The sequence below is a fragment of the Perca flavescens genome, chromosome 20 (assembly GCF_004354835.1).
Source record: "Perca flavescens isolate YP-PL-M2 chromosome 20, PFLA_1.0, whole genome shotgun sequence".
NCBI lineage: Eukaryota > Metazoa > Chordata > Actinopteri > Perciformes > Percidae > Perca > Perca flavescens.
Genome location: NC_041350.1, coordinates 15,746,895 through 15,774,862, shown reverse-complemented (window position 1 = coordinate 15,774,862; position 27,968 = coordinate 15,746,895). Strand labels below are relative to the sequence as shown.

Sequence of the window (27,968 nt, the reverse complement as noted above, 5' to 3'; positions counted from 1 at the left end):
GCGGTGATATATTTAACTTGACTCTTGGGTCACAATGAGACTGTTTGAATGAAGACTGATTGACACGTCTCATCTGTTGCAAACTATTTTTAATGGCCCACTCGCTACAAAGGGTGATCTTATCAATCAGCGATTACATATCTTCTTAGCTGCCACTTTTTTTAAACAGGGAATAACTACTCCAGTGGTAGGTGCAAACAACATAAGGATCAAGGATTTGGCTGTGCTGCTAAAAGCTACAGTCCCATTTGAACTTATAAAAAAATGTACTCCTCTGAACAGAATTAAATGAAAAATTCCATGCCACTGCTTATGAATACAACATTAGAATCAGTTCCATTTCTAAACAAATGCAAGGAGTACAGTGATATTTTAGCTGTTGAGGAGAGTGACAGGATGCAGCTGGAAGAGAACACCTCTGGTCTTTCCTCCTCCAGGCTCGACAATATCCATCTTCAGAGCAGGATCCACCTTCAATACACAAACACTTCAAAACACACATAGCTAAAATGTGCTCACAAAACAGAATATGGCAGAGCTAATGATCAAATAAGAAGTATTAAATAATACCATAGTGCCATACCTGGTTCCATTTCTCGGGTTTCTCGTAGTACACTTGAGTGACAACTTCCCTTGGTGGTGACTTGGTGAAAAGCCTGCATTACATAACAAACACAAACAAAGCAGATGCAGTTTAACAAAATAATTATATTCAGGTTAAGGCAATACCCCGGTTTCTCAAACACCATGTAAACACCTTGCCCCTGTTAAAATCTGAGTTCTCATAACCTGGTTAACAGACGTAGAGAACTCCTTCAGTAACCTGGGTATCCCTGCATGCATACAGCTTAACCAGAGTATGGTCCGGTTAAGCGCATGCTCCAACTGCCCCTCCTCACTCCACTACAGTGGTTTCCGCTAGAGTGGTTTTTGAACCGGAAATAATCTGTCAGCTCTGTGAATTGTAGTCGTTGCGAAGATACCATACAACAAAACAGCTTTGCCCAGACCAGCGGGCCATCGGTAGCAAAAAGCCTGCGGTTTTACATTACTCCCGGTCGAGGCAGCAGCATACACCGGGACATGGCTAAACAGGTTGTCCATCTCTGGGGCTGTCAACGCTGTGTCTCGGCAAAAAAGTGGAGGGACCGAGCAGCTCCCGCGGATTAATGTTAGCTAAAGAAGTTAGCTAGCAAGTTGTCAGTTACGAGAGCACTGTGTTTTCCTACGCTGTGACAAGAATGTGTTAATGAAACGTTTAGTTGTTACATTTTACTAATTTAGTGGCTGGTAGGTGATATTTTCACATGGGTCAACCGGAAGAAAAAGCCAGTTGTGCATTGGCAGAGCGCCACCTACTGTACCAGAGGTAGAGTTACTCCTGTCATTCTTCCCCGCTCATGTCTACGGGGAGAACTGGCATAACCCGGTTATTCACTTAAGGCAATACCCGGTTACTGCTGTGCATGTAAACGCACAGACTAATCAAACGTCATACGTATTACTGATTTCTGTGGATCTATGTAAGTGACCTTATCAGGCGGTCCCGGCAGTCCTCCTGCAGCTGGTTGATCCTGTTGGGCCCCAGATGCATAGAGCCATTGGGCCCTTCACACACCAGACGGTTTATAGCCACTCGCAAAGCATTTATCTGAAATAGAAAAAAACAGAACCAATCAGTAATATGCAAAAGACATACCTGTAAAACCTCCCGGAGAAGAAAATAAAGGCAAAACACAACATTTCCCGCTGCTAAAACGATACTTTTAAAACCGTGCCTGAACCGAACACACACACACACACAGTCAAAAGTTTTAGAACACCCCAATTTTTCCAGGTTTTTATTGAAATTCATGTAGTTCAATGTCTTATTGTACTCTGAAATGAAAGAATAGAACAAATGAACAATTTAAGTTAAAAAAGAAATCATGGAATCAATTTATAAACCAAAATGTATTATTTTTGACTCATCAAAGTAGCCCCCTTTGGCAGATATAACAGCTGAACACACTTGTGGCATTCTTTCTACAATGGAAATCAAATATTCTTCAGAAAGTTCTTCCCAACTCTGTTGCAGAAGTCCCCATAAATGTGTGGCACTTGTAGGTTGCTTTGCTTTTACTTTTCTGTCCAGTTAATCCCAAACCAGCTCAGTCTGGTGACTGTGCTGGCCACTCCATGTTTTTAAGCTTACCATCTTGTTCTTTTTTTGCTAAGGTAGTTCTGGCATAGATGGACTTATGTTTTGGGTCATTTTCTTGCTGTAGGATGAACCCCTGACCAACTAGGCGCATACCAGAGGGTACTGCATGGTGCTGCAAAATGCTGTGGTAGCCGTTTTGGTTCAGGGTGCCTTTCACTCACACAAATCACCGACCCTGGATCCAGCAAAACAGCCCCAGACCATCACGCTTCCTCCTCCATGTTTGATAGTTGATGTCACACACTGAGGAACCATCCTTTTGCCTACTCGATGGCGTACAAAAATCCTGCGTGATGAGCCGAAGATTTCAAATTTTGATTCATCACTCCATAACACCTTCTTCCAGTCTTCAGTAGTCCACTGACAGTGTTTCTTGGCCCAGGCAAGCCTCTTTGCAAGACGTCTTAGCAATGGCTTTCTTGCTGCAACTCGACCCATCAAACCTGCAGCTGGGAGTCTTCTCTACGGTTGAAACTGAGACTTGCTTATTACGACCACTATTAAGCTGTGCTTGAAGCTGTTGTCCTGTGAGCCGCCTATCACGCAAGCTGTTGACTCAGAAACTTGTCTTCTGATTCTGTCGTGGCTTTGGGTCTGCCAGACCTCTTCCTGTCAGAGTTTCCCCCAGTTTCTAAGTGCCTTTTGATGGTGAAGAATACTGTACTCACTGACACCTTGACTTTCTTCGCAATTTCTCGGTAGGAAAGACCAACATTCTTAAGTTTTACGATAGTCTGTCTCTCTTCCATTGTTAATTGCCCTTTTCCCGCCATTTTTATAGCAACACACTACTTTCTGCAGTACAATACTGTGCTCACAAGGTTATGGTACCACAGTGTGTTTCAACAATACTTTTATACAAACAGAGGGGGTTGTAAGTAAGCCAGACAAGTTGGAACACCTGTGGGAATTGGTAGCACCAACTTTCAAAGCTTGATCAACCTCCATTGCTGCAGAACAGCTTTACGTTGTTTACCCAATTCTTCTTCCCTGAAAAAGGCCTTTTTGTAAAAAATATTTTAACCTCAGGCAGTTCACCACTTACCTTTGTACCATTTCAAGCTATTCATAGGACTTGAACTGCTAAAATTTCAATAAAATTGAAAAAAAAATGTAAAAGAGCACAAAAGGAGCACAAAACCGCGACATGAAAGAACGGCTTGTGTATTGCTAAGGCCACAGGGTCAAAATTAAATGATTTATTAAAAATGTAATAACAAAAACTTTAAACAATAACTTATTTCACCAGTAAATTCCTGTTAAACTACAAAAAACAACCACTGGATGGGAAAAAGGTATTTTCAATAACTTTGAATGCACCACGAGGCTGGTGAGGTGAGGCTGAGTGTCTTTTTCAGACAACGGCAGCTACAGTCTGGCGTTACAATCCTCTACAGTGAAATACAGACGCACTTTTACACCGTTTAGCTGTCAGCATTTTAACCGTGTTTACTCCAACTGCTAACTAATGGAAGGCTAACGTTACCTGCTGTTGAGTATAGGGTTAACTAGCGTCCCGTGCAGTGATGTTTCAGTTCCCTCTAACGTCCGTTTTCGGAGCATCAGAGAGAAGTTCAGGCATTTAAGTGGCACCTAAATAAGGCACCAAAATCCGCGTTGCTATTTGGTCATCAACAGCGAATATTCAAGAAAAAGAAAAGAGATGAAGCAACAGTTGAAACGACTTCACTTTGTTGTTGCAGGACACCTATAGTCACCTATTGTTACACAAACTCCTCAGCAGTTCAGTGCTTGTGTTTCGTTTTTTTACCTTCACAGCGTTTAAAACTTTTTTGTTGCAGCGGTAGAGGCAGTGATGTTTACTCTAACGTTAACCGGACTCTCACGCTGCGATATGGACTGACGAGTCAGATCTCCGGTTACATGATTGTCCACCGCAGGGTGACGTTGGGTTGCTTTTCTCCAAAAGTTTAATTGGTCTTAACTTTTTAATGCAGGCATTCAAAATAAATGGAAAGACCTGCGTCTTTGCTGGACTGTCTGACAAGTTACGGCCGACGCAGTGTTTGTGAATGAATGCTCAGCCAGCCGGCACCTCACTAGAGCGTTGGCATTATTAACGGCCATACTATCTTCACTTTTATCAAATCGCCTGAAAAAGACACAAGGCTGCTACAGTATGACCATAAAGACCTCTACACATATCAGACTGCTTGCTTGAAACTCAACATTTCTCAGTTCTTGGCTGAGATGAAGGAAAAAGCACTGCACAAATTAGCCAGCAGCTTAATAATGACAAAACACTGCTGTAAATTTCAGCCTGCATGCACGTTGTTTAAAAAATAACTAATATTCGAATCCCAAAATTGAAAATCAAATACCTACCCAGCGAACAAATATTCAGATCCAGCCCCTAGCTGCAACCGAGCTAAGTTTTTTTTGTCAAAAAGCATGAGGTGAAAAAAAGTTGGAAACACTTGAGGTAAGACTTGAGAAAACATGGTACGATCACTCGTGAAACACCAAGATTCAATCAATGAATGACAAAGAATCTGGCAAAAAAACTAATCACTTCAGTCAGTCACAACACAGCTGTCTCTCTGGTGAAAGCTGTTACCTCAGTGATGTCTTCAACATCAAATTTGACGTCAAAGGTGAGTTCGATGTCATGCTCAGGTAGGATACCCTCCTGTGTTTGACTGTTCCAGCCCAAGCCACAGAGGGCACCAGTGTAGCAGGTCCTCTCTTCATTAGTGCTAGAAAAAAGGGGGGAAATATTGACATGGGTATTTGGATTAGGATGCCTTTAAGGTGTGCAGTGATAAGTGTCTGACTCACCGTAACTCCATGATAGGGGTAAAGAGCATGGTTACGATTGCAGGCAGACCGGGGATTTCTGGCATGATGGAGGTATCTCTCAGTAGAATACGTGTCCCTGCAACACAACCACACATTTAAATCTGTAATAGTTGATTTTGACGTTTGACGTTGATTTAAAAGAACAACAAGCTTTAAAAAAATACAGCCCCTTCAAGCAACCCCTTTCATATTACATATAGTCATTTGATCCATTGTTCTTATACAAATATTGATTAGTTAGGCTTTAATCTTTAAATGCATGCCCATGAGTTTGTATTTATGAGGAGATGTTGTATCTGGTACCTGTGGAGTTGACGGACACAGTCCCAGCCACCAGCATCCTCTGATGTTTGTGGTGGGGGTTTTCATTCAGGGCCAAGGAGTTCATGCTGCTTCTCTCGATACACACTGTCCTGCAGGAGGACACGCATATAAGCAAGGGGGTATCACAACTTGCGAGTCTAATTTTGTGTACATAATTGCTTACTTGTAGAGGGCCTTGTGGCTCAAGCTGAGAAAGCTTATCTTATAAGGACTGCTTGGTCCATGCAGATGAACCTATGGCGATAGAAGGAAGACTGCAGTCAGACACATCACATGACGTGTTCTTGCATCAGTTATTGTTGACAGTCACCCTGTCGTCATTGTTCTGCTTGTCAGCCAGAATGGGTGTGCCTCTGAATGAACACAACACGTAAACTAAAATGGCTCCATCTCCTGGACAAACAGTGCAACAGACGTTCAGAAGTGCAGCGTTGATGCCGTCATCCACCCATTACCAAAAAAAATCAGCATCTCAGACACTTAAAGTCTGTCCCATTTTAAATCCATCCACAAAACCTATTTTAATCTCAAGTCTTTCTCTTAATTTATTGTTAAATTATTTAACTGTTTTTAATCCTTGTTACTGTTTCTCTTTACATTTGTAAAGCACTAAAAAGTGCTATGCAAAAATGATCTTACCTTTGTCTTGGAATGGGGCTGGCTGCTTTTAGAAAATTGGGCAAGTAAGCTGTCAATGAGCTGCTTGTCCTCTTTCTTGCGATCTTTCCAGGAGCTGCTGGCAGCGTTGGGGACATATGTACCCCTTTCTATGTCCTTGTACAGGGACATCAGTGCCTCATGGTTTTGCTGCAAGAGCACACAAAAACAAGACATCTAGACTGAGAAGGGCACACAGCATTTGTATGTATTGTTGAAATATTTTTCTTTAAAAATCAACTGCACAACAAGGTTTCTTGGTGTGCTTTACTGTTAAAAAACCCAACAGAATTAGGCAGGTCGTGACATATTTCCATCGGTCTGTCTGTCTATCAATTTCAGTAACCGGGACAGCGCCACACCTAGCCTTAACACATGCACCCCCGCTACTACACACACAAAGAACTGCGCTCCGTCTAAGAATAACTAATTATACGTAATACATAAATGATTAGTAGGGATGTAACAATACACTACGCTCACGATTTGATTCACGATTTTATGTTCACGATATAATTCTCAATTTTGAAAGAATGAAATAACTGAAAACATTCCTTTATTTATATAAACTGTGCAAAACAGCAGATGTGTCTTATTATCCAAAGTGCAACTGAAATAGTATTTTATCTTTAACAAAAAAAATTACAAAAAATTAAAGATTAAAAAAAGGCTTGTTTATTGCTAAGGCCATATAGTTGAGTATGGTTACGATTTATTTAAAATGTAATAACAGTAGCTTATAAGTACAACTTGTATTACCAGTCATTTGCTGTTAAACGATAAAAAGAATCAACACTAGATGGCAGAAGGGTATTTTACAACACTGAACGCAACACAAGCTTACGGAGCCGTACTCAAATGCAACACAAATCCCATCTGTGTCGTTTCTCCGGCAGTGTCCACGATGTCTCAAAGTGCACAAAGAGTCTCCTCCGTGTCTAAAGCTGCAGACTGTTGGGACGTCCCGGTGCTGGAATCCTTCCCAGTAAAATACAGTCACACTTTAACCGGTTTTGCGGTCAGTATTTTAACCGTGTTTAAGCCAGCTAACGTTACCTGCTGTGTAATTTTAGCTAGTGTTGCCCCCTGGGCTGTTTAAAAATTGCATCGCAATTAATTTTTTATCTCAACTGGTTGTAATCTACACATTTAAATCAATTCGTAACCGATTCATGATGCATCACAACATCTCTAGCGATTAGTATTCCTTATTTTATGGGCTATTCGAGATCCTTGGGGTAATGCATTTATTATAATAATACCCATCCATCCATCCATCAATCCGCTTATCCGGGTTTGGGTCACGGGGGCAGCAGTTCCAGCAGGGGGCCCGAAACTTCCCTTTCCTGAGCCACATTAACCAGCTGTGACTGGGATCCTGAGGCGTTCCCAGGCCAGGGTGGAGATATAATCTCTCCACATAGTCCTGGGTCATCCCTGAGGCCTCCTCCCAGATGGAGATTATTAATTATTATTATTATTAATATAAAAAAGAATTAAAAAGAGAACAACTCGTTTAAATACTGATTTGGACATTGATTACCATGGCAACGATCAAAGCTTTCGAAGCTTTGGGCCCCAATTTTTATATTGCACACTGCCTAATCTATTTATTGTGGGACAACCTGGTGAGTCACCTTGGAATCGAAGCTCTCTTCGGCCTTCACAGCATGTTCTTCTTCCACCAAGATGTCTGCCACACTGGCGTTTGTTGTCTCTGTGTTGATGAGCAGCTGCACACGCATGACACCATGGAGGATGGAGAACAGCGACACAATGAGTGAACAGCCCTTCACCAGTGTGATGAACCGGTCGCGGGCCCGGCTGCTCCACTGGTTCCCCAGGATGATGGACTGGGCTGAGGGACATATTCCAATAACTTGGAACTCCTGAGCCTGAGACCATGGGCATAGTGTTTGTGTGTTACTGTTAGTTCACAGTTTGGACAGTGGAACAGATAAGCGTGCATTAGTTTTCTGACTACTTAAAGTATTGCTACCTGAAATGGGTGAGACAGGAGGTCAGAAGGGAGCTCCCTTAAGCTCTTGCAGGCAACAACTGCTGAGTTGCCAAAGTCCAAGAAGAACACCTGCAGAACAACAACATATCCTGCATTCTAGTATATGAAGTCAACTATCACATACTGCTGTTAAGAATGATGTCTCTACATTCTATAGTCAACACTAGATCACAATGGCTTTAGACAGATTTAGTTCAGAAATCAACCTAAATAACTATAGAACTTGGTGCAACCTGTGCAATACTTTAATAGAATAAAAGTGTTAACATTGCTACTTCATCAGTTGTACTACCATGTCAACATTCTGGGTTCTCCAACAAAACAACCGTAGAAAAATTATGGCCAAGCAGGCCATTTAAAGTCTGTATTACTTAGCACAGTGGTGGTCAAAAGCCAATATAAAGCCCTGAAATTAGTAATTTAACAAAAAAAAAAAACCTTAATTCCTTGATCAGCAACACTAAACACAATCAAATGTAGAGTATGAAATCCATAATGTTCTGACAATGCCTTTTCTACAATGGCATGATAATATAAGAGACAGTTGCAAAAAGACATTGAAAATCAGACAGGGGAGTAAAGGAGTTTTGTTATGACAAAATTGAATGGGTGCACTACATCTTGACCAGAGAGCTGCAGCGTGTGAGCAATATTCACCTCCACAGTATTGCCACGTATGTGCAGGACCTTGGCACGATAGTACAAGCTCTGATCACTGATCTCAGAGTAAGGAGCAAGACACAGCAGGTTGGGGTAGAGCGACACAGTGACAGGTTCCAGCGGGCGTGTGTTTATCTCTGTTGTCAAATGGCGCTGCTTCTCCAAGCTGGCTTCATCTGATTGGAAGCCCCAGAAATGACCCACCTCCACCACCTGAAGCAGAGATCAGAGTTAAGAGAGGATACATCCATTCAAGATTCAGACATTTAGTCAAGAACCTAACAAATGGCTCTTTTTAAAATGCACCTCTGTTTGACCAGATTAAATAAAGGACTGACCTCTGTGATGTTGACCACAAACAAGGGGTTGGGGGGTAGCTTGTCTGGGTCAATGTTCCCGCTCACCACTCCCACCGGGCAGACAGACTGGCTCTGGAAGTCTACATTCACCCTGCACAGCAACAGCACATAGAGAAATAGACTTTAATGCTATGTTTTTATTAACTGTATTTATTGGTTTTGAGGTTGTCATATCATCAACAGAGGTCATAGTTAACAGAGTTGCTACTATTCATAAGGTTATCGTAAACCAAAAATTTACTTGCAAATATTAAAGTTTATTCAGAGTTTACTACGGATCACAGCAATCGATGCAATGATTTTCCAAGCACTGTTTATAAGACAAGGCTGCAAGTAAAAAGAGGTAAGAATATGATGCTGTCTCTGCCTAAAACCTCCCTTCTCTGAGTCCAAGTGATAGCCGGAGAGAGAGTCATGCAGAGTGCAAGGATGTCAGATTATATTAAGGCTCAATGCAGGGGCACTGACCAATGCAGCCTGTGGTGCAGGTTCCAAAAAGGCGGTCAAGAATGGGACTTTGCAGCATCCAGAATTCAGACACAGTTGAACCGTTGTGCTCTCATGACATTTATTGCTCACTGAGCAAATGTAAGATTTTTTTAATTCATGCAGCAACTGATTCCACTCACATACGGAGAGGAGGTTTCCATAATGTTTAAGTAGAGCCGTACCTTGCATATTTCATGTGAGTTATGTTTCTACTCCCAGCACAGATTTCTATTTGTTCTATGGGGAAGACAGACAGCTCCATAGGATTACTCTGCTGTGCCAGGAGGAGGGCAAGAGACACCTCAGGCAGCACCCCTGAGTCTTGGGATGTCCTGTAGAACTCCACATATGCTCTGGAAAAAAAAGATTATGAGTATGTGCATTTCAGTGTTCTTTAAAAATGGTTAGAGCAGATAAAAAAAAGCAGTTTGATTTGCTACAGTGGCTTTCACTACCTGGAGCTCTCAAAGGAAATGGCTTTGACCTGTCCACACAGGCGGAACAGAGACTGCAGCTGCTTGTAATACAGGAAAGGGTATGGAGGGAGGTTCCTCACCTGAAACATGTGGTCTGATGTTATTTTACAATATCCCTACCTTCTACGTAATAAGTCAAAAGACTGTAGCCATAATAATCCTGTAAGGGTGTTGATGGTCATTACACACCAGAAAAGTGTCAAGTCAATAAAAAATGATATCATCATTTGAACAGTAATAAATACTTAGCTCTCAACACTATGGGTCATACCATCACTGTTGTTCTGGGGTTGAAGCCACTCAAGTCCCTGGAGGCTAGGTCTTCATCCATTTCTCCTTGGACAAAGTAGTTGGGGTAGTGGGCACCAGCAATAACCACCTAAGACAGAGAGAGATGCAACCTAGAACAAACTGGCATTTAGGTGTGTTTATTCAGTAGTTCAATATTTATTCAGAGTGATTACGGGATCTGAAGTGAACACTGTATAGCATGCACTGACTCTAACCTGAAGGATGAACTTCTGCCTGTGTGCGCTGGTGTAATCCGAGGGCTGAGCACTCTCCGGCACATGCATGTTGAACTGGGACACCCGCTTCTTCAGGTCCTCATACAGTTCTGCTACCTAGACAGTGAGTTACTTCAAAAGAGGTCTGAGACGCAATATTTTACAGCTCAATTTCAAAATATTAGCTCATTAAGACTGGAAGTTGACATTTTTGACAGTCAACTGTGCACCAAACAGAGCTAAAATCTGTCATGGAACTTAATGACCAAGTTTAAACTTTGTCAATAATACTTACCTCCTCTTCTGCTACTGAAAACGGACAGCATTATACCGATTACATATTTACAGTCTGACTGTATCAACTTTAGTAAAGCCTCTCAAACAGCGACTCAACAGAAGCGAGATTCTTTCTTGGTAACACGACTACAAACTTGATTAATGCCTGTTTGCAGTTCAACTAGGATGGGTGATGACAAAGACTCTGTTTACACGTACATGGTTATTTTTACAAACAGACATTTCGCCTCTGAAACCGAGTCTTTCTAAAACCTCCGGCCAGAGTGGAGATTTTTGAAATCTTTGTTTGCACGTTTGCATGTAAACCGAGACAAAAAAAGGTTTAGGCAGCCGAGAGAAAGAAAGAGGAAGTGATTGGTTTCTGTTGTTGCTATTTTCGGGATTCCGAATGGCTAACGCGGGCTTGAGCTTCTCGTTACACTGCCACCTACAGGTTTGGCATGCTCTTGACCGCATTGACATTGGCATTTATACACGGGTACGTGTAAACGAACACTTTCTGAAAACTGACAGCTGTGCACAATGTTATTTTTGAAAACTGAGAGGTTGAAATGTCCATTTATGAAAATAGCCGGCCATGTGTAAACGTAACAAAAGACATCCTGTAATGTGGCTTGATGAACTCCTGTGACCCAGCTATCTGCTTAACCTCTGTACCTCCCTGATCCTCTTGATCTGAATGAAGTTCTCTTTTCCCCAGTCCAACTCATCCTAAGAGGAGAAAACAGCAAAGGCAAAGACAATTTAAGAAGAGAGTTCTGCACTGATTCTTAATGAATAAATAATTATAAACACATTTAGTGAATAGTTTAAATGTTAACAAAAGGCAGAGAGACTTTTCTCCAACTGAGGTGAAATTGAATAAGCCATCTTAATGGGGACACCACTCACCTAATCTATTTCCCTTCTCTGTAAGCTATAGTGCGCTAAATGTCATTCATAAGGTGCTATGTTAATTCATTACCAATAGGACAGAGCAAATATGTATACTTTATTGCCAATTTTTTAACTAATTTAAGATGAATAAGTGAATGTCAAGAGGTTGCTTTGTACAACAACAGTAGCAGACTATTCTTATTTTCAACATGTAAAAAAAGATAATCAGCATATTCTTTTTTTTGTGTTGTTTCAGGGAGCTCATGTTTGATTATTGTTTTGTTCACCTTTGGGTGTCTCAGCAGTCCATTCTTTTTGGATGAGTGCCAGGCCTGACAGTAAGACACAATAGGGAAGGGTTTTAAAAATCATCATCAGGTCATCAGGCAAATATGTAAATCTATTAAATAATAAATTGTATTTGTATAGCATGGTACTCAAACACAATACAATAAAACCAGAACATTAAACACATTAAAACAGGTGTAGCAATATAACACAACTTGCTGCTAACTTGCTAACAAACCCATTACCTTGAAGGCATTGACGAAAGCCATGGAATCACTTGGTGTGCCACGGGCAAAAGCCAACTTGCTCCTGGAATAACAAATTATATTCAGTGTACAAAGAAAAAACATACAATACACAGAACCAATATCGGTTTCTGTCCTGCAAGTAGTCTGATGAAAATATTAGGCATCTTGAGGCAAACTTGTAGCCATTTACATGTGCAATGCCAGAAAAACTATTTGTGCTCGGATTTGACAAAACATACAAATAGCTAATTAGGGAAACCAGATTTAAGGGGAACAGCACATGGATTGAGACTTTACTTTTCAGCGTTTTGTATGTCCACAGAGATGGCATCGTGTTTGAACTGTTCACATCTGTTTTCTACTGCAAGCATCTCATTAGCCACTAAACACTGTGATGGCTCTTAAGCTGTAAAAGTGAGTCCATAGTCAATAGGTATGTCTGGACTCCATGGACTTAGTACATAACAATTTAATGCCTCAAATATCTTATGCCACTTTGGTGGGACACAAAAATGATCTACAGGGCCAGGCAGTCGGTGAATCAGTGCAGCTGTTGGATGTGACTCACCTGTGGCCAGCAAGCTGCTGCATGGATGGTATGGCAAAGAAACTCTTCAGAGAGTGCGAGGCAGCTGAGGACAAGCAAAGTCGTTATGGTTTGTGCAAACTGCCCACAAAAAAAAACACATTACTATGGTTTGGTACCGAGACCAAGTGCTAATATGGCACCGGTGGCTAAACAGCCGGTATCTACCAGACCGAATAGCAGCGCTGATTTCGGTGCCTCATTTTGGTGCCACTGAAATACCGGTGCTGCTCTATGATGCTCAGAAACTGCTCAGAGATGTTACAGGCAAAAGAAGCATCGCTGCACATGACGCTAGTTAACACTACACTTGGCAGCAGGTAACATTAGCCTACCGTTAGCTAGTAGTTGGATTAAACAAGGTTAAAATGCTGACAGCTAAACGGTGTAAAGTGTGACTGTATTTCACTGTAGATGATTCCAACACTGGAACGTACAACAGTGTGGTGTTGTCGGAAAAACTACACAGACTTTCAGTTCACTTGAAATTGGTGAAAGTTGCTAAGTTATTGTAAAATACCCTTTTCCCATTGAGTGGTTGTTTTTAACAGCAATTTTCTGGTTAAATAAGTTATTGTTATTACATTTAAGATTATTTTTGTTGGGCTTTTCCGCCTTTAATTTTTGACAGCTAGGTGAGAAAGGGGAGGGAGGGGGAAGACATGCAGGAAATCATCACAGGTCAGACTCGAACCCTGGACCTCTGCGTCGAGGCATAAACCTTAAAGTATATGTGCGCCTGCTCTACCCACTGACCCAACCTGGCCACTTATTACATTTTTAATAAATCATTACATTTTGACCATATGGCCTTAGCATTCTTTAATGTCACTGACTGTCGTTTTGTGCTCTTCTTTCTTTCTTTTTTTTAAGTATCGCTTTTTTTAAGTACCGCTTTAAAAGTATCGTTTTGGCACCAGTATCAGAAAAAACCCAAACGATACCCAACCCTACACATTATTATTTATGTTGTTGTTTCAAGAGTGCAGTCATGACAGATTTGTTGTAGGTTTATACAATTGTAAACATGTGCATATGCAGTATCTGAGGTCCATTCCAGTAGCATAATGACAGACTGACCTATAATAAGGCACTCCTCCAGGCAGCCAAAGACGTGACCCAGGACAATCATCTTCCCCAAGCACAGGTCCACGGGCAAGTGGGCCAGAACTCGGCCCAGGAAAGTTATTTCACCATCCTCATTGTGACCCCTGCCGTCACTTTTCGCAGATAGTGCGCCCATCTATAGAATGAAACATCCAGCTAGTGTCAAGACAACATTTTTTATTTATAGCTCCAATTAACTCCCAAAAACTTTATCTCAGAACAACAGTTTGACTTTTAATATTTAAGGATTTTAAAATAAAAATGGATGAACTGTTAATTTTACATTCATTGGAAAATGTATTTATATTTATTAGACATGCATAGATCCAATACTGATATCGGAAATCAGGCCAATAAGTTTCCCTCCACCCCCGCCTACTTACCTAGCCGCCTACCCCTGTGCATCCAGAGAGAACAACACACTGATGACACAGCGTAGCTTACCGGCAGGTAGCATGCAGCTAAAGATACGGTAATATTAGCTTAACGGTAGCTTGCAGCTGCACTTTTCCAGATCGCACGGCCGGAGTCGGGGATGACGGAGAAAAACCAGAACTGGAAAATCCTTCCGCTTTCCTGAAGTTACCAGTGTGGCAACATTTTGCCTTCACCGTGAGTTATGTAAACAAACAGAGAACGTAAATCATGTGGGTTCCGACGGGACTTCATGGTGCATTCAAGTGCCCCTCTAAAGTCATTGTGCAATCAGTTGCACCTCATGAGGTTTCCTTACACATAAAATAATGATCCCAGTCACTTCCACACAATGAGGCAGACAGCTTATCATTAAACACTGGATTGGTACTTGGTATTGGACGAGCCAAAGCCCAGGTATTGTATAGGTATCGGGACTGATGAAGTCGGATTGGTGGATTTTTCATTTTGTGATGACCCCTCCCACTCTGTGGGGGCCTCCATGGTATTTTTCCATGTCACATATTTGAGTGGCAGAAGTGTGGCAAACCTGTAGCCACTTCTCCTGATTGACTCCTGGTTACTACCATTTAAGAGAGTTAGAGATGTAGTTCTGGCTCTCTCTATCCTTACAGCCAGACAGGGTTTGTTTTTGGTTTAGGTTGTCCTTTGAGTTCTGTTTGCTTTGTTTTTCACACACCTCACTTACAGCCATGCACTCACTACACTACTGATAATTGATAAACAGTATGTTTAATCCTATTTTTAAGTATTATTTATTTGGGTTAAATAAATTGGTTTTAATGTAATCCTTAATTATGTGTGGTCTCCCTTATTTTGTCAGAACTGTGAGCTGGTTCATGACAATATTTATCACACTTTATGGTTGTACTTTGCTGAATTGCTGCTTGCCTATGAGCTAGAGGCTAGCCTGAGATCCTCAGACAGAGATCGTCCAGCTGTTTTTAAATGCTGCGGCCACTGGCAAAATTTACATTTTGTTAGTGACAGAAAGAAACCAATTATCATACACTTCTTCCACTTTCCCTTGCCCACACAAATATATAACGACACAACAGTGCCCTTCATTACCCTCACCTTACAGACTTTTACAAACACTGGCTAATGCAAAATTTCTGTCGGAGAACTCCTGGTCTAATACTCAGTGACAGAGCTGGGTGGTCGGCTGCCTTCCCGAATACATCATTACAGCCACACATTCATAAGAACTTGACTCAACATTAATGGCTCTCATAGAGATGACTCATCAATCTGCACTTATTTACCTCTTTGAGTTGGAGCACTGTCCTTACTATGTCACCAAGGTCAGGGGGTGAGAGGGCAGTGGAAAGGATGGAGTGGGGATCTCCCATGTCCAGCAGCTTCACCTTCAGCATGATGTTGGCCAACGGGGCAAGCTGAGGGGAGGGCAAATAGTATGGCATAGATTGATTGTCTAATTAAGAGTCAAAGAAATGTTAAAAAAAAAAAGAAAAATCTCTCGTCATGTGCACATTCTCTTACCAGCATCTCAGGGATCATGTAGTCTGGGATTTCATTCCTCCAGAAGTCTTTGGTAACAAGGCGGTAACAGTAGCCCTTAGAGACTCGACCTGCCCTACCTGACAGAGAGAGGAAATAAGTGTAAAAGGACAGAAGTGAGCAGACACTTGCACTTCAGAGGTACATTTCTGTATTGTAAGATTAGTACCTCGACGCTGGTTGCAGTTGGTTTTGGATGCCCAGGTGAGACGCAGAGACTGATAATTGGTGTCTTTATCACAGACCATGTGACGGGCCAGGCAAAAATCAATCACTGTGATGACAAAAAAAGCACGACTACCAAATTAAGATTTTGTAATACTTCATTACAAAACACACATTAAGCTAATAGATAAAACAAAGCTAAAAAAAGAAAAACTCACCATATTTGACATCTGGAACAGTCACTGAACTCTCAGCAATGTTGGTGGAAAGGATAACCTGTTATGATGAGATCATCAGTACAGCAGGTAAGAACACGTGTGACAGAATAAGAAACATTTTTAGTTAATTTTATACCTTTCTGTATCCTGGCACAGGGAACAGAAACACACAGTTCTGCTCCTCCAGAGTCACAGTGGAGTGGAGAGGGTAAACCTGCAATCTAAACAGCAGCACATTCATCGTGAAGGTAAACATTCTTTCCAAGTAAAACATAACACAGGTTAACAAGCACTATACATTTTACAGAAGTCAATTCTGATCATTATTACTGATACATAAAACTGACTTCTCATAAGGAAGTCAGCAAAACAGACAAAAAAAGACAATCGGTCTTAGCTACAGAAAGATTCAACAAAGAGATAAACTCAAAAGCCCACCTTTTGTGGACCAGCTTGGCCAAGGCCTCCTGCATGTAGCTTATCTCGTGTATACCAGGAAGGAAAACCAGCACACTGCCCCGCTCTGATGCAGTCATGCCACCTTTTCTCTCTGCTTTGCTGCTCAAACACAAACACACATGACCATTACTTTATGTGGCTGCCCATTTGTTAAAAAGGTATAGCAAGCAATGTTAATCCAATATACTTTTTTGTCAAATTCAGCTTTTAACAAAATCAGCTTTTTAACACTGCAGAAACCTCCATGATTTCAAAGGAATGAAAACTGATGAAGGCTTTCGCCGTTATGGACAAGTGAGTAATAATGTTCGCTGTTTTCAATAGGTCAGTTTAGCTTCGTCCGTTTGCTATGGTTTGTGATGGCTGCTCCCAACTGGTTGGCTTTACAGCAGTAGCGGCAGTTTGCTAATCCACAACCTAACGTGAGCTAACATCGACTCTGCCATATTTCATTTAGTCAGCAGAGACACTAACAGAAGTGGGAGCTATGGCAATGTGCGTCCATAAATCTGGGGGGGACGAGATTCTGAAGGGAGGGGTTGTACTGTTTGGGAGGTCAGTTCAAATATCAACAATCTAATCGCAGCATTGCTTACTGCACCTTTAAGTCAAGTGTGCTAAAATACAGAAGCCTCACCTGGAATCTTTGCCCTCCATTTCATCAAAGCTCTGGATGAGACCGATGGCAAGATTGTATATCTCCACTGAAATGTGAGGGTCACCTGAAGGAGGAGACTCAACCTGACACTGACACACACACACACACACACACACACACACACACACACACACACACACACACACACACACACACACACACACCTTAATAACTATTTGGCTTTAGTCCAGAGAACAGTAGCATCAGCAAACATTTACCGTGGTCTTACCCTGTATGGAAACAGTTTTTGAAGGTCATCCAGATAAAACTCCTCGATGGCATAGGGTGCACCCTCCACTTCAAAGACGTAGGCCGGGTTCATTTTGCCACGAACTGGCGTACTGAAGTACTCAGCAAACTGTCTGCAGTTAATGGTGGCTGACATAAGGATGATCTGAAAAAACACAAGTCCTATGACTGAGAGTTCAACTGATGCAAAAGGAGGACAGAAGATTTTACTTGATCTTGCAAATACCTTGACATAACAGGAGTTGGAATGGAGAAGTTTTCTTAAAACCAGCAGGAGAAAGTCCATCTCCTCAGTGCGCTCATGAACCTTGGGCAAAGGCAGAGTAGTTAAATGGCAAGAATCACTCATTAGATCATAGAACTAAATGAAACAAATTGAACATTTAATACAACTTAATAAAATTATAAACTTGAATTAAAAAGGTGTAACACAAGGGAACTGCATTTGAACTATTAACAAAAATTACAACAAAATAAAAGACAATAAAAAAAAAATAAAGATAAAAAAATCACTTTTAGGGGCCAGCTAACTGAGAAAATTATCTGCCTCAAGTTTATTCACCTCATCTATGAAAATGTGGGAGTACTCTGTGAGGCACTTGGCGGAAACAAGTTTTTGCAGCAGCACTCCTGTAGTCATGTAGATGAGCCGGGTGTGCTCAGTAGCCATCTTCTCCAGTCCAACCTGAAAAACAAATATGCAAAGTTGTATTCAATAATCTGCCACACACGCTACTGAAAATGACTATATCTGTTTTTGGCCTCACTGGTAACATCAAACAAAAGACACCTGCTTGTTGTTTCTTGTTGTTGTTTTACTCAACAAGACGATCACAATCTATGACTCCCATCATCTGAAAACATCGGCTCAGTGCAGTTCCATACCATCATCTTTTGGTGTCTTGTTAATGTTAATGCACTGCAGCACTGCACATTGAGTTACAGAGCACACTACTATATTAGTAATTATTTTGCTAGTTATACCTTCCTGCTATTTCTTGTCAATACTTTATATTCTACTTCCTTAGAAAGTTGAACAGGAGAGGCCACAGTATGCTTCCTCTACAGTAGCCTTAGGTCTCTACTTTTTCCAGTGTCTTATAAACTAATGTGCAATGTCAACATGACTATTGCTGGTTAGTCTTGGTGAAAATACCAGTGAACTGTAATAAAATCCATTGCTTCCTGGTGTCTGACCTCAGGGAAATATTTTATGGTTCGCAGACTCAACTCTGAGCACAAATTTTCCATTTACTGACTGCACAACTTTCACAGACAAAAAATAGGAAAGGGAACAAGTAAAGAGCTCTCTTCTTACAGCAAATAGGAGATATTTTCAGAAGAACAATAGACAAAAATCAAAAAGTACCTTTGAGGTACGCAAATTAAGAACATAATGTTCAGCGTTATATCACTTTCTAACACTGTTTATCATTGCTCCCACTGTCTGTGACAACATCCTTAACTCCAGAGGTTTACACCAAGCAGAAGAGACAACAGTTATTATTAGACATGCTGTTTCAGAGCTCTGTACAACATAGCCAGACATCCTGGCAACAATGTAAACACAAGAGCTTGTCAACACAAGCATGCAAAGACTGTTTAGTTGTGAGAGAGGCGCAATGAGTGCTTTTTGTGCAGGTGTTACTTTTTGTTTCCCCTTTTTGTTAAAAAATAGGTAGACAGATTAAATGTTGCACTAACCTGATATCCCACCAAACTACCCAGGGTACACTTCCGCTGGGTGGCAACCCATCGGGCAATACTGCTGGCCCCAATTTTGCGTGGTTGGGTGACCACAATGTTGCATGATGCATTTTTCTCATTGTAGTGATCCAGAATGTACTGTGGCACCTGCGTCGTCTTGCCACTGCCTGTGGCTCCTCGAATGATCACTACAGAGTTGTTTTCTATGAGGGAAATCAGCTGGAAGCACACACACACACACACACACACACACACACACACACTTTAAAAGAGACAAAGTTAACATTTGTACAGTACCATATCACTGAAATAAGTTATGAAATTGTACAGCAGATGGGTGTGCTAAACTGATTTGTAACACTTTATAATTTGTATTAAGAAAGTGCAGCTTCAATGACTGCATGAGCTGCTGAAATATCTACACACTACTCTTTATTAGACAACAGAAATATTTAGACCAGTGGATTTAAAGTTTACTGTTGTTCTGCTACATAAAATGACATTAAGTTGATCTTGAGCAAACAGTAAAAGCTTAAGTACACCAATGTCCTGAGGCCATAACGGTCATTTCCGTAAAACTCCAACATGACTAAAAGAGAAAGTACTACGGGCGAATTAGAGAGTACTTTTAGACCATCAGGCTGTGTGGTTTGTGGTGTATGGATGGTACATTTTACCTCCCGTCTGTTTTTGGTTATGGGCAAGCTGGGGTACTCATAGCTGGAAAGTGGAGGAGGAGGAGCAGTACCTAAGGACACAGAATTGAATGCACAAAAAGGGTTAAACTGATTAGGGCAGCAGGCAGATTCCTGTATATCTAAGAATGTAAGGGAGTATGGTGTGTGATAAGAAAAAGCTAACACAAAGTTTAAGACTCACTCCCTGATGGTTTTTGAAACCACCCTCCATCAGAGTTCACATTTTTCTGGCTGCCCTCATCAGGAACCTTTGATGGGCTGAAACAAAATTAAAGCAATTTTAAGCAATTCTAGCCCTTTGGTCCCATTTTCCCCTCACATTACAAAAACAAATGAAATTCAAAGACCATACATCACTCACTTTACTTTCCTTCTCTATGTGATAAACAACACGTCCTTCAAAAATTGTTCATTGGTCAGCTTACACCTGCTAGTCTCATCTCAGAAAGTATAACTGCCAATGTCCCAAGGAGCATTGTGGTAAGAAACAAAAATCTGTTAAGGATTGGCTAAAGTTAAGAGGCTGCGCTTTATAGCAGCTTTAACCAATTGCTTTTTAGATTCTGGATCCATTTTAGATTCATGCAGAAACTGTGGTGCTGCGTTTTAGGTCTGAATGTAACGTGTAGCGCTGTGAATATGCTAGAATACGTCAGCTGTCATTTAATACAGAAGCTTAACTCTTTTAGTGCCTGTAATACTATTTCATGTAACTTTTGCTGAAAGGCTTTTAATTGTCTCTTTTCTGCTGGTTTAGTGGGTTGTGCGTGAAGGACAAGAACAGCATAAACAGCACAGTGAAGGTTTGCTCCAAGATTATTGGAGTTCAGCAGAGAGACTTGGGCTCCCTTTGGGAGAAACAGGTGGCTGAGAAAGCAAGGAAAGTCATATCAGCCAACCAGACCACATTCTCTCTACAGAGTTTTCTCTGTAATGCCTTCGGGTCAGTGGTATAATGTGCCTCCGATGAGAACTAATCGCTATTCTAAGTCTTTTATTCCTTCTGCTACAAGGCTGCTCAACACAAACACTGCTCATCTTAAATGATGGCTATCACAGAGACATAGGCTTGTTGTTGTTAATTGCCTTTGTCTCTTATGTATTGCTTTTAGGTACCAGTCCCCATATTTAACCCGTTTCCTCCGGCATCTTTAACATTTTTAACTATTGTTTGGTGAGTGTTTGTTGAAACTGACTGTTTGGACTGAGAAGCTGCAAATGAATTGCCCATTGGGATTAATAAAGTGTTTGAACTGAACTCTATAGAAATAGAATAAGAGTAGAACAGACAAACAGTTTGCTGTGCTCCTTTGACTAGTTCAGAAATGGTGAGGGTTGTTAATTGTTACGGTGACGTCAGTTGGGCTGTAAATATCACACTGTTTGAGAACTCCATTTTGGCCTAATATTTTATTAATAGAATTTGATGACTTATAGAAATATGAAGCAATTAAATACAGCAATTCTCAATTCCTCTCCAGCACCAAGGCAACGGACATGCACAGAAACAAGTTGATGCGGAAGTTAGTCCACTACAAGAGTCCTTGTTCTTTGCCACTACAATGGTACACATAAAAATGGCCGCCACTATGACCACTCTGCTGTTGATTTGAATAGACAAGTCTGTTCTACTTGATAATGTCAATTTTCAGAAATTCATTTTCATAATAATAATCACTTGTAAAAACACTAATTTTAAGTTGAGTAACACTGAGGTCATAATTAAAAGTAAACTTAAAATGTAAGTTACAGTACAGTGGGTGAAAATAACAGCAGCTCTGCCCACTTCAACTTCAGGCCCGGCTTGGTACCATATGAAACTTTGCTCATTTGAGTCTCTGCCTCATCTCATCTTTCCCTCTGGTCAGCTCAACTAGGCCCACAGCCCTGTAGGCAGGAGAGCTTCCCAGTTATCTCTGCCTCTCGCGCTCTCTTAGTGGGGGGAGGATTTTATCGCAACAGCAGGCATCAACCCTGACAGTACTAAGAGGAGCTCAAATACAACACACATGGCTTGGCGAAACACATGCACTCTCGTCCTCTTCCTTTCTCTCCAATGCACACATTTTGTGCAAGCTACAAAGCAGCTGACCTTACAACAAACTGCACATAGGAGACAGGGTGAAGGGAGAGGAGAGGTGGCAGCTCTTAGTCAGTTAGTGTGTGACTAACTCTCCTGGAAAAGTCTGCATGACAGGAGCAGTGGGAGAGACGATAGGGACAAGACAATAACTATAACACAAAGAGGAAAAACGCTTCAACAACCAAGACATCAGAGGATTGCTGCCGACACACAAGTGATGTGTTCCTTTGAAGGCAGTTGACACCAAGACATTGTCGACAGCAAGTAAAGGAATAAAGTTTACATGGACTGACCCATGGAGACAAGGAGCTGGAGGCTGTACTCTGTGAAAAGCTCATCTTTTCTATTCAATTACTGAATATCTCACAAAAGCGTCAGCGGTGCAGTTTTCACATGTAAGTACAGATCTTTCCTTTCAATTTTCAGCCAGATGTTAGTGTGATAATTAATTAATGTACATGAAGACTGATAGCTGTTTAAGTACTGTAATCAAATCAGATATTTGAAAAACCCTGTTTTGCAACCTTACGATGTGTGAAGCCACACATATAGTTTGTGCTCGGTGAGGCTGACCTCTAACCCTGCATGCGCTGTAATCCATCTAAATCCCAGGTAGAAGCTGTGTTGGAACCATCGGTCTGAGTAAAAAAGCCAAATATACACACTGAAGGCAATCAAAGCACCCATCAGGCAGGGACCAGAGAGCTTGGTTAAGGGATGATCATTGTTCACTGTCAACCTTAAAATGGGCACCAAAATTATGGATTAAATGAAATTGACATTGAGATATTCTCACACATTTGTCATTGTGGTATTTGAAGCTGATAATGGTATTACAAGCGCAAGATTTTGTCAGAAATATTGCCACCATTTCTCTCTCATGTTTTTGTTCCATCTGCCTTTGGGCAGTTCGTCGCATGGTCTAATGCTGTTTTGTCATTTGTAGTTGCAACTTAAGAGAGAAATTAGCACTTGATTTTAAGCAACATATATTCCAACATATTCAAATGTGTTAACAGTGCTGTGGGGAAGCCATGGCTTCATGGCCCAAATTTTTGTTTGTTCAGTTTTTCAGGACTGTCTGCTTTGACTGCCATGCCCCTGTTTAGCTGGATGAAATGGACCCACGAAACAAGAGTGCAGGCTCAGGATGAAGCACCTCTAAAGACCTCGGGGGTCTTACCCAGTTGCATGTTGATCAGAGAGCTTCTGTGGCATGTGGAAGAACGTGAGCGGCTGGCAAGGGAAACCATGGGTCTCCACTGGTTTCAGAAGTACCCCAGTTTACGGACCCTCATCCCCACATCAGAGCTACATCAGCTGGAGTTCCTGTGTGCCCAGATCCCACCCAGCGACGCAGCCACCATACTCTCTAGGTGTTTGATAGTGGCCATGCCATGCTCCGTCCTCACATTAGTATGCTGTCAACAGTGGCTAGCTGCTACTGCAACAACACAAGGCCTGACAGCAGGCAAAGCAGAGAAGACCCAAGGGGATAGGGAGGCAGGGCAAACTGCCAAAAAAGCCAAAATGTGTTACTGTCACAGAGGCAGGCGATGTAGGGTGTGAACATATGAAGGTGAAGGATGCCCTGTAAGACTTAGACAGGGTTTCCACTCATCATCTCTAAGTTAGACATAATGATATAAAAAAACATTGTTCTACATGGTTGAGCACTGTGACCTACTTACTCATTTCCCATTAAACTCACTACTGGGTCACTACTGTGTGCTTACATAACCACTTTACCAAAGAATAACATTTAGTAAGAAATAGCACCGTCAAAATTGGCCAAAGATTAAGTTATAATATTCCTTCTACTAAAACGCAGATATTCAAACCTATTTTTGCACATTAGGTCCAGAAGAGGGCAAACCAATACAACGCAAGACATAACTACTTGTGTACATAAAACATGTCTTAAAATATCTACTTATACAAAATGAACAAATAAAAGTATGTCCTATACCGTAAAACTTAATTTAAAAGACTGTAGACCTCTCCCTCTCTATAGTGTGCAGGAGGCTCTTGCCGTTCCTTGAATTTGTCTGACAATTTCGCCATCAGCCCTTACCGACCAAAGTTGCTGAATGTCGTCGTCTCTCTAGTTATACATTTTCATTGGCATCTTAAATGACTTCTTCACCTTCGGATGTTTGTTTTCTTCCAGTTTACATTAGAAATGTATGTAATGTATGACACAGACACTTTCTTGATGCAAATCCTTGCTACTTCAACAAGTGTTAAATTATTATTATTGGTTGCATCTTTCCACAGGTTTCGTGAGGTGCTTGCCACTAACAACATTAGGCCTTGGGAGCTGGCGTCTGTCTTCAAGCAGGTGCTAAGGGACTTCTTGAGCCAAAAGGAATATGATGAAGACCACAACTTCTTAGTACAGCCAGCACAGCTCCGACCAATGGAGGCTTGGACCAGCCGCTACATAATGAAGCAGAGTTTTGTCACACCCACGGTCGCCAACTGTGGAGACCAACCAAGGGAGGAGATTCCAACAATCTCTGGATATGTGGATCGGGCCATGCGGCACTCTGGTTCGTTCGAAGGGTCCAACAGGGACTGGGACCTTCCATATTACTATCCAGTTTCTCTCAGGCCCATAGGGACGTATAGCACTACACTGTGAGACGACACGCTGCTGTAGTTTTGTGTTAAACATATAATCAAATTTTTGAATTTCGTCTATATCCGTATTAGTTGCAGATATATCATGTAGAGATGCCTGATCACATTTTAGCCTCCGATACCGATTGTAGATCATCAATGAGCCGTATCTGTCATTAGAGGGCCACTGCCGATTACTTTTGTGTTGTTTTGTTTAGTTATAGCCGCTGATATACTGTAGCTGTGTAAAGTATTGGCCAGTTTGCCTGTTTGTAGTGTATTGGGATCTCCACCAGGTGGTAGTGTAACCGGCTGTATAATGGTGTGTCACTCTTTAAGTAACCTTGCTTTGCCAAACCATCCACACGCTACGGAGCTGAGGAGAGTCTGGCTACTCCACATAGCATTCCGGAATGGGAGAAAAACCTGCTCTGGTTTACTGGCATGGCAACCAATCACAATTGTCATGGGCAGTGCTAAGCTCCGCACAGAGCGCCAGCAAAATAGTCGTGAGAGAGAAAACTCAGATTTGACAGATAGTCTAGCTAGCTGAGATCTGAGGAGCAGTCAACAATAGTCCTCATAAATCCACTGGAGTTTAAAATTACAACACAAAGAAAGCGGAAGGAAACGGAAATCGGCGAAAATACATTCATCCGGCAGAATTTCCTGCTGCACCAGATCAATCCCAGAAGTGGAACGTCAAGGATATAGACTACTCTTAAAGAGTAGTCAGTCTTGTTACTTAAATCCCTTCTTTTTTTTTTCTCCACACACTCTATGGCAATTAAGTGAACATCACGAGGCAATAACAGTTAAGAAAGGGCACCAAAACAACTAGTTATCGTTGCTTGTGTTACGATCTGGCGTTTGGGTGCCACCTTTTAAAAAAAAAGGAAAATATCCGCACTCTCCACTGTGAGCTTCAACCCGCCACGCTCCGCTGGGTGACAACTCATCAACTATTGTTTTGTTTGTATTAGGGCTGTGCTCAATTTAAGAAATTCTTAGTCGACTAACACTTATTCAATTATATCGACTAATCGATTAGTTGATTTAATTGACAGATCTGTAAATCTGAGTTTCTCCACAAAGAGTCATGCAAAAGCACCACTTTAATTTGTGTTTACCAGAGATGTGCTCGTACGTTTCTTGGAAATAAGTCATTCACCATGAAAAAAGCATCAAACATGACTAATCGACTAAAGAAATCTAAATAGACTAAGACCAAAATGACCGATTAGTCGACTAATCGACTAAGAGGGAACAGCCCTAGTTTGTAGTTGCATTGCGCGCCTGAATAACAACGTGCGGCTCCAGGCCAATAAGGTGGGTGGGAGGCGAACGCAGGAGGACTTCACATGAACAGGCAATCAGGCACAGGCATGTAGTTGTTGCTCTCGACCAAGTGTTTAACTATGCATGTAGTAGTTTATAGGCAGCTAGAAGAGATTAATGCAGAGCACCTGATCACCCATATTTTAGTAAATATCGACCGATAATGACCGGCGGTCAATCAATCGGAGCTTCCCTAATATCCTGGCTTGAGACCAAAAATGTGAACATGGCATTAGGCTAAGTGTACACTATATTATACTGTTTCATTACAATAGTTTGTCACCTGCTTTTTTTATCCCTACTTAACAGACTGACTGGTTTTCTGTAGTCCTGATAATAAACCTCAATTAGACTTTGTACAGTTGGGCATATATTTCAAAGTTGTATTGTCAGGTGGTGTGAGTGATGTCATAAGAGCCAATGGGTGCCAGCCTTTGTGGCTCGTGAGTCTTTAAAGTGAAGCAATGTCTACTTGCAACTGCTCATCACAGGCTGAAAATGTCTAAGAGCTTCGGACAAATAAACCAGAGTGATGTTCCCATTTAGATTGTTTGATCTGAACAGCTCTAAACAGGTAAAAACTGGTAAACTTTGTTTTTACTATCAAGTATTTGACAATAAAAAGGAGATTATTACAAACTCTGAAAAAATAAACATGTGTAGTAGATTTTTTTGTCATCTCCTAACATCCTGTGACCCCCAGGTTTGACACTAAGGTCATGTCCTCAGTATTTCATTTTTTGGAAATTTGGGAGTTTTAGATATTTGGGGAAATTCATACTTTCTAAATTCCTGGTAGTGTAGGGACGCCAGGATACAGCCACGAAACCCTTTATCATGCGTTCATTTTGGTGACAATCACTGAAAACGTAGCTTTGGCAATATTGACTGTTTTAAGATTGTGGGCAGTATAAATAAATAACATACAAAAACACCTAAATTTCATCTCAGTTTCACAACTAAGTTGATAGTTAAGCATTACTGTAAAGTAGTTAACCGATCATGATGTTGGAAACCTAATGGTCTTTCGGTTAATACTGTCGAGCTGTGTCAGCTTTCCTCTATTACAGACACTCCTGTATTTTCTACTATTATCAAGCTAACATATAAAATGCTGGAAGAGTTAAGACATCTCAACTAACGTTATATAATTTAGCTAGTTACCGTTACCCTTCTCCCCAGTTTAAGATAGATGCAGTTAGCAATTTACACGAAGTTAGCTAAAACTCGGCAACCATCCTCAAACATTTATGTGCAGTATTATTTTTTCCAAAAAGCTTAACCAGTCAGGGTTTGTAGCTACGATAGAGGAAGCGACACCTATAGCCTGAAATATTTTGTCTGTAACCGTTAAGTGGAACAGGTCAGGTAATTTAGGATCCAAGGATGCTGGCTAGCATGAGGCTCATGCTAGCCAGCTAACTTTACCTCGGATTTTCCCCCCTGGTCTCTTTCGACGATGGTTCATCGACATTTCTTTCAACCACCTCTTCTGCGAGTTTAATGTTAGCAAACGTCGTCCCCGAGGTGAACCAATCCGAAATTTGTTCTGCGGTAAACACTTTCTTCATGTTGCAGGTGGTTACGAGTATTGCATTTTTTTCAATCGAGTCTCTCCTTCCAGCTAGCTACGACCATAGACTGTTACGACCTATGGCTACGACGACGAGGTTCAAGTGCGTGAGACAACCAACGTGCAAGTGAAGGGAGGAATAAGTTTTACAACGCTCCCTGGCGGTTGGACTACAAATTGCGAAAAAAGTTTAACTGAACACTTCTGCTTTTATACAGCATATGTAAATATAGATTGTTGGAAGAAGTATCCCAATAATTTACTTAGGAAATTATAAGTACCCCACGATAAAAGTATACAAGTAAAAGCCCTGCATTCAAAATATA

The 27,968-nt window shown here is 41.3% G+C and overlaps 2 protein-coding genes across 3 annotated transcripts; one reads left to right on the top strand and one right to left on the bottom strand.

Annotated features, from left to right (window-relative positions):
* Positions 1-72: 72 nt before the first annotated feature.
* Positions 73-27,821, bottom strand: tdrd9 (tudor domain containing 9). Of its 2 annotated transcripts, none has more exons than XM_028565398.1 (35): positions 27,498-27,821; positions 20,208-20,284; positions 20,006-20,076; positions 19,326-19,547; positions 18,184-18,306; positions 17,848-17,928; positions 17,602-17,766; positions 17,352-17,467; positions 16,694-16,813; positions 16,392-16,476; positions 16,256-16,313; positions 16,042-16,146; positions 15,855-15,952; positions 15,617-15,748; positions 13,890-14,052; positions 12,792-12,855; positions 12,221-12,284; positions 11,975-12,019; positions 11,469-11,522; positions 10,515-10,631; positions 10,280-10,387; positions 9,988-10,088; positions 9,715-9,885; positions 9,023-9,134; positions 8,682-8,897; positions 8,004-8,093; positions 7,642-7,899; positions 5,987-6,154; positions 5,511-5,581; positions 5,327-5,436; positions 5,003-5,099; positions 4,782-4,920; positions 1,533-1,651; positions 584-656; positions 73-471 (listed from the first exon to the last, which is right to left on the bottom strand). In XM_028565398.1, the coding sequence occupies exons 1-35, from the start codon at positions 27,638-27,640 to the stop codon at positions 373-375; spliced, it is 4,035 nt and encodes a 1,344-aa protein (XP_028421199.1). In that variant the 5' UTR covers positions 27,641-27,821; the 3' UTR covers positions 73-372. The 2 variants fall into 2 exon arrangements, with proteins under 2 accessions (XP_028421199.1, XP_028421200.1); XM_028565399.1 differs by having other exon boundaries at positions 17,352-17,461; positions 27,498-27,820.
* On the top strand, positions 21,900-25,317 carry rd3l (RD3 like). Its single transcript, XM_028565400.1, has 3 exons — positions 21,900-22,504; positions 23,177-23,485; positions 24,387-25,317. The coding sequence occupies exons 2-3, from the start codon at positions 23,205-23,207 to the stop codon at positions 24,751-24,753; spliced, it is 648 nt and encodes a 215-aa protein (XP_028421201.1). The 5' UTR covers positions 21,900-22,504; positions 23,177-23,204; the 3' UTR covers positions 24,754-25,317.
* Positions 27,822-27,968: the final 147 nt, after the last annotated feature.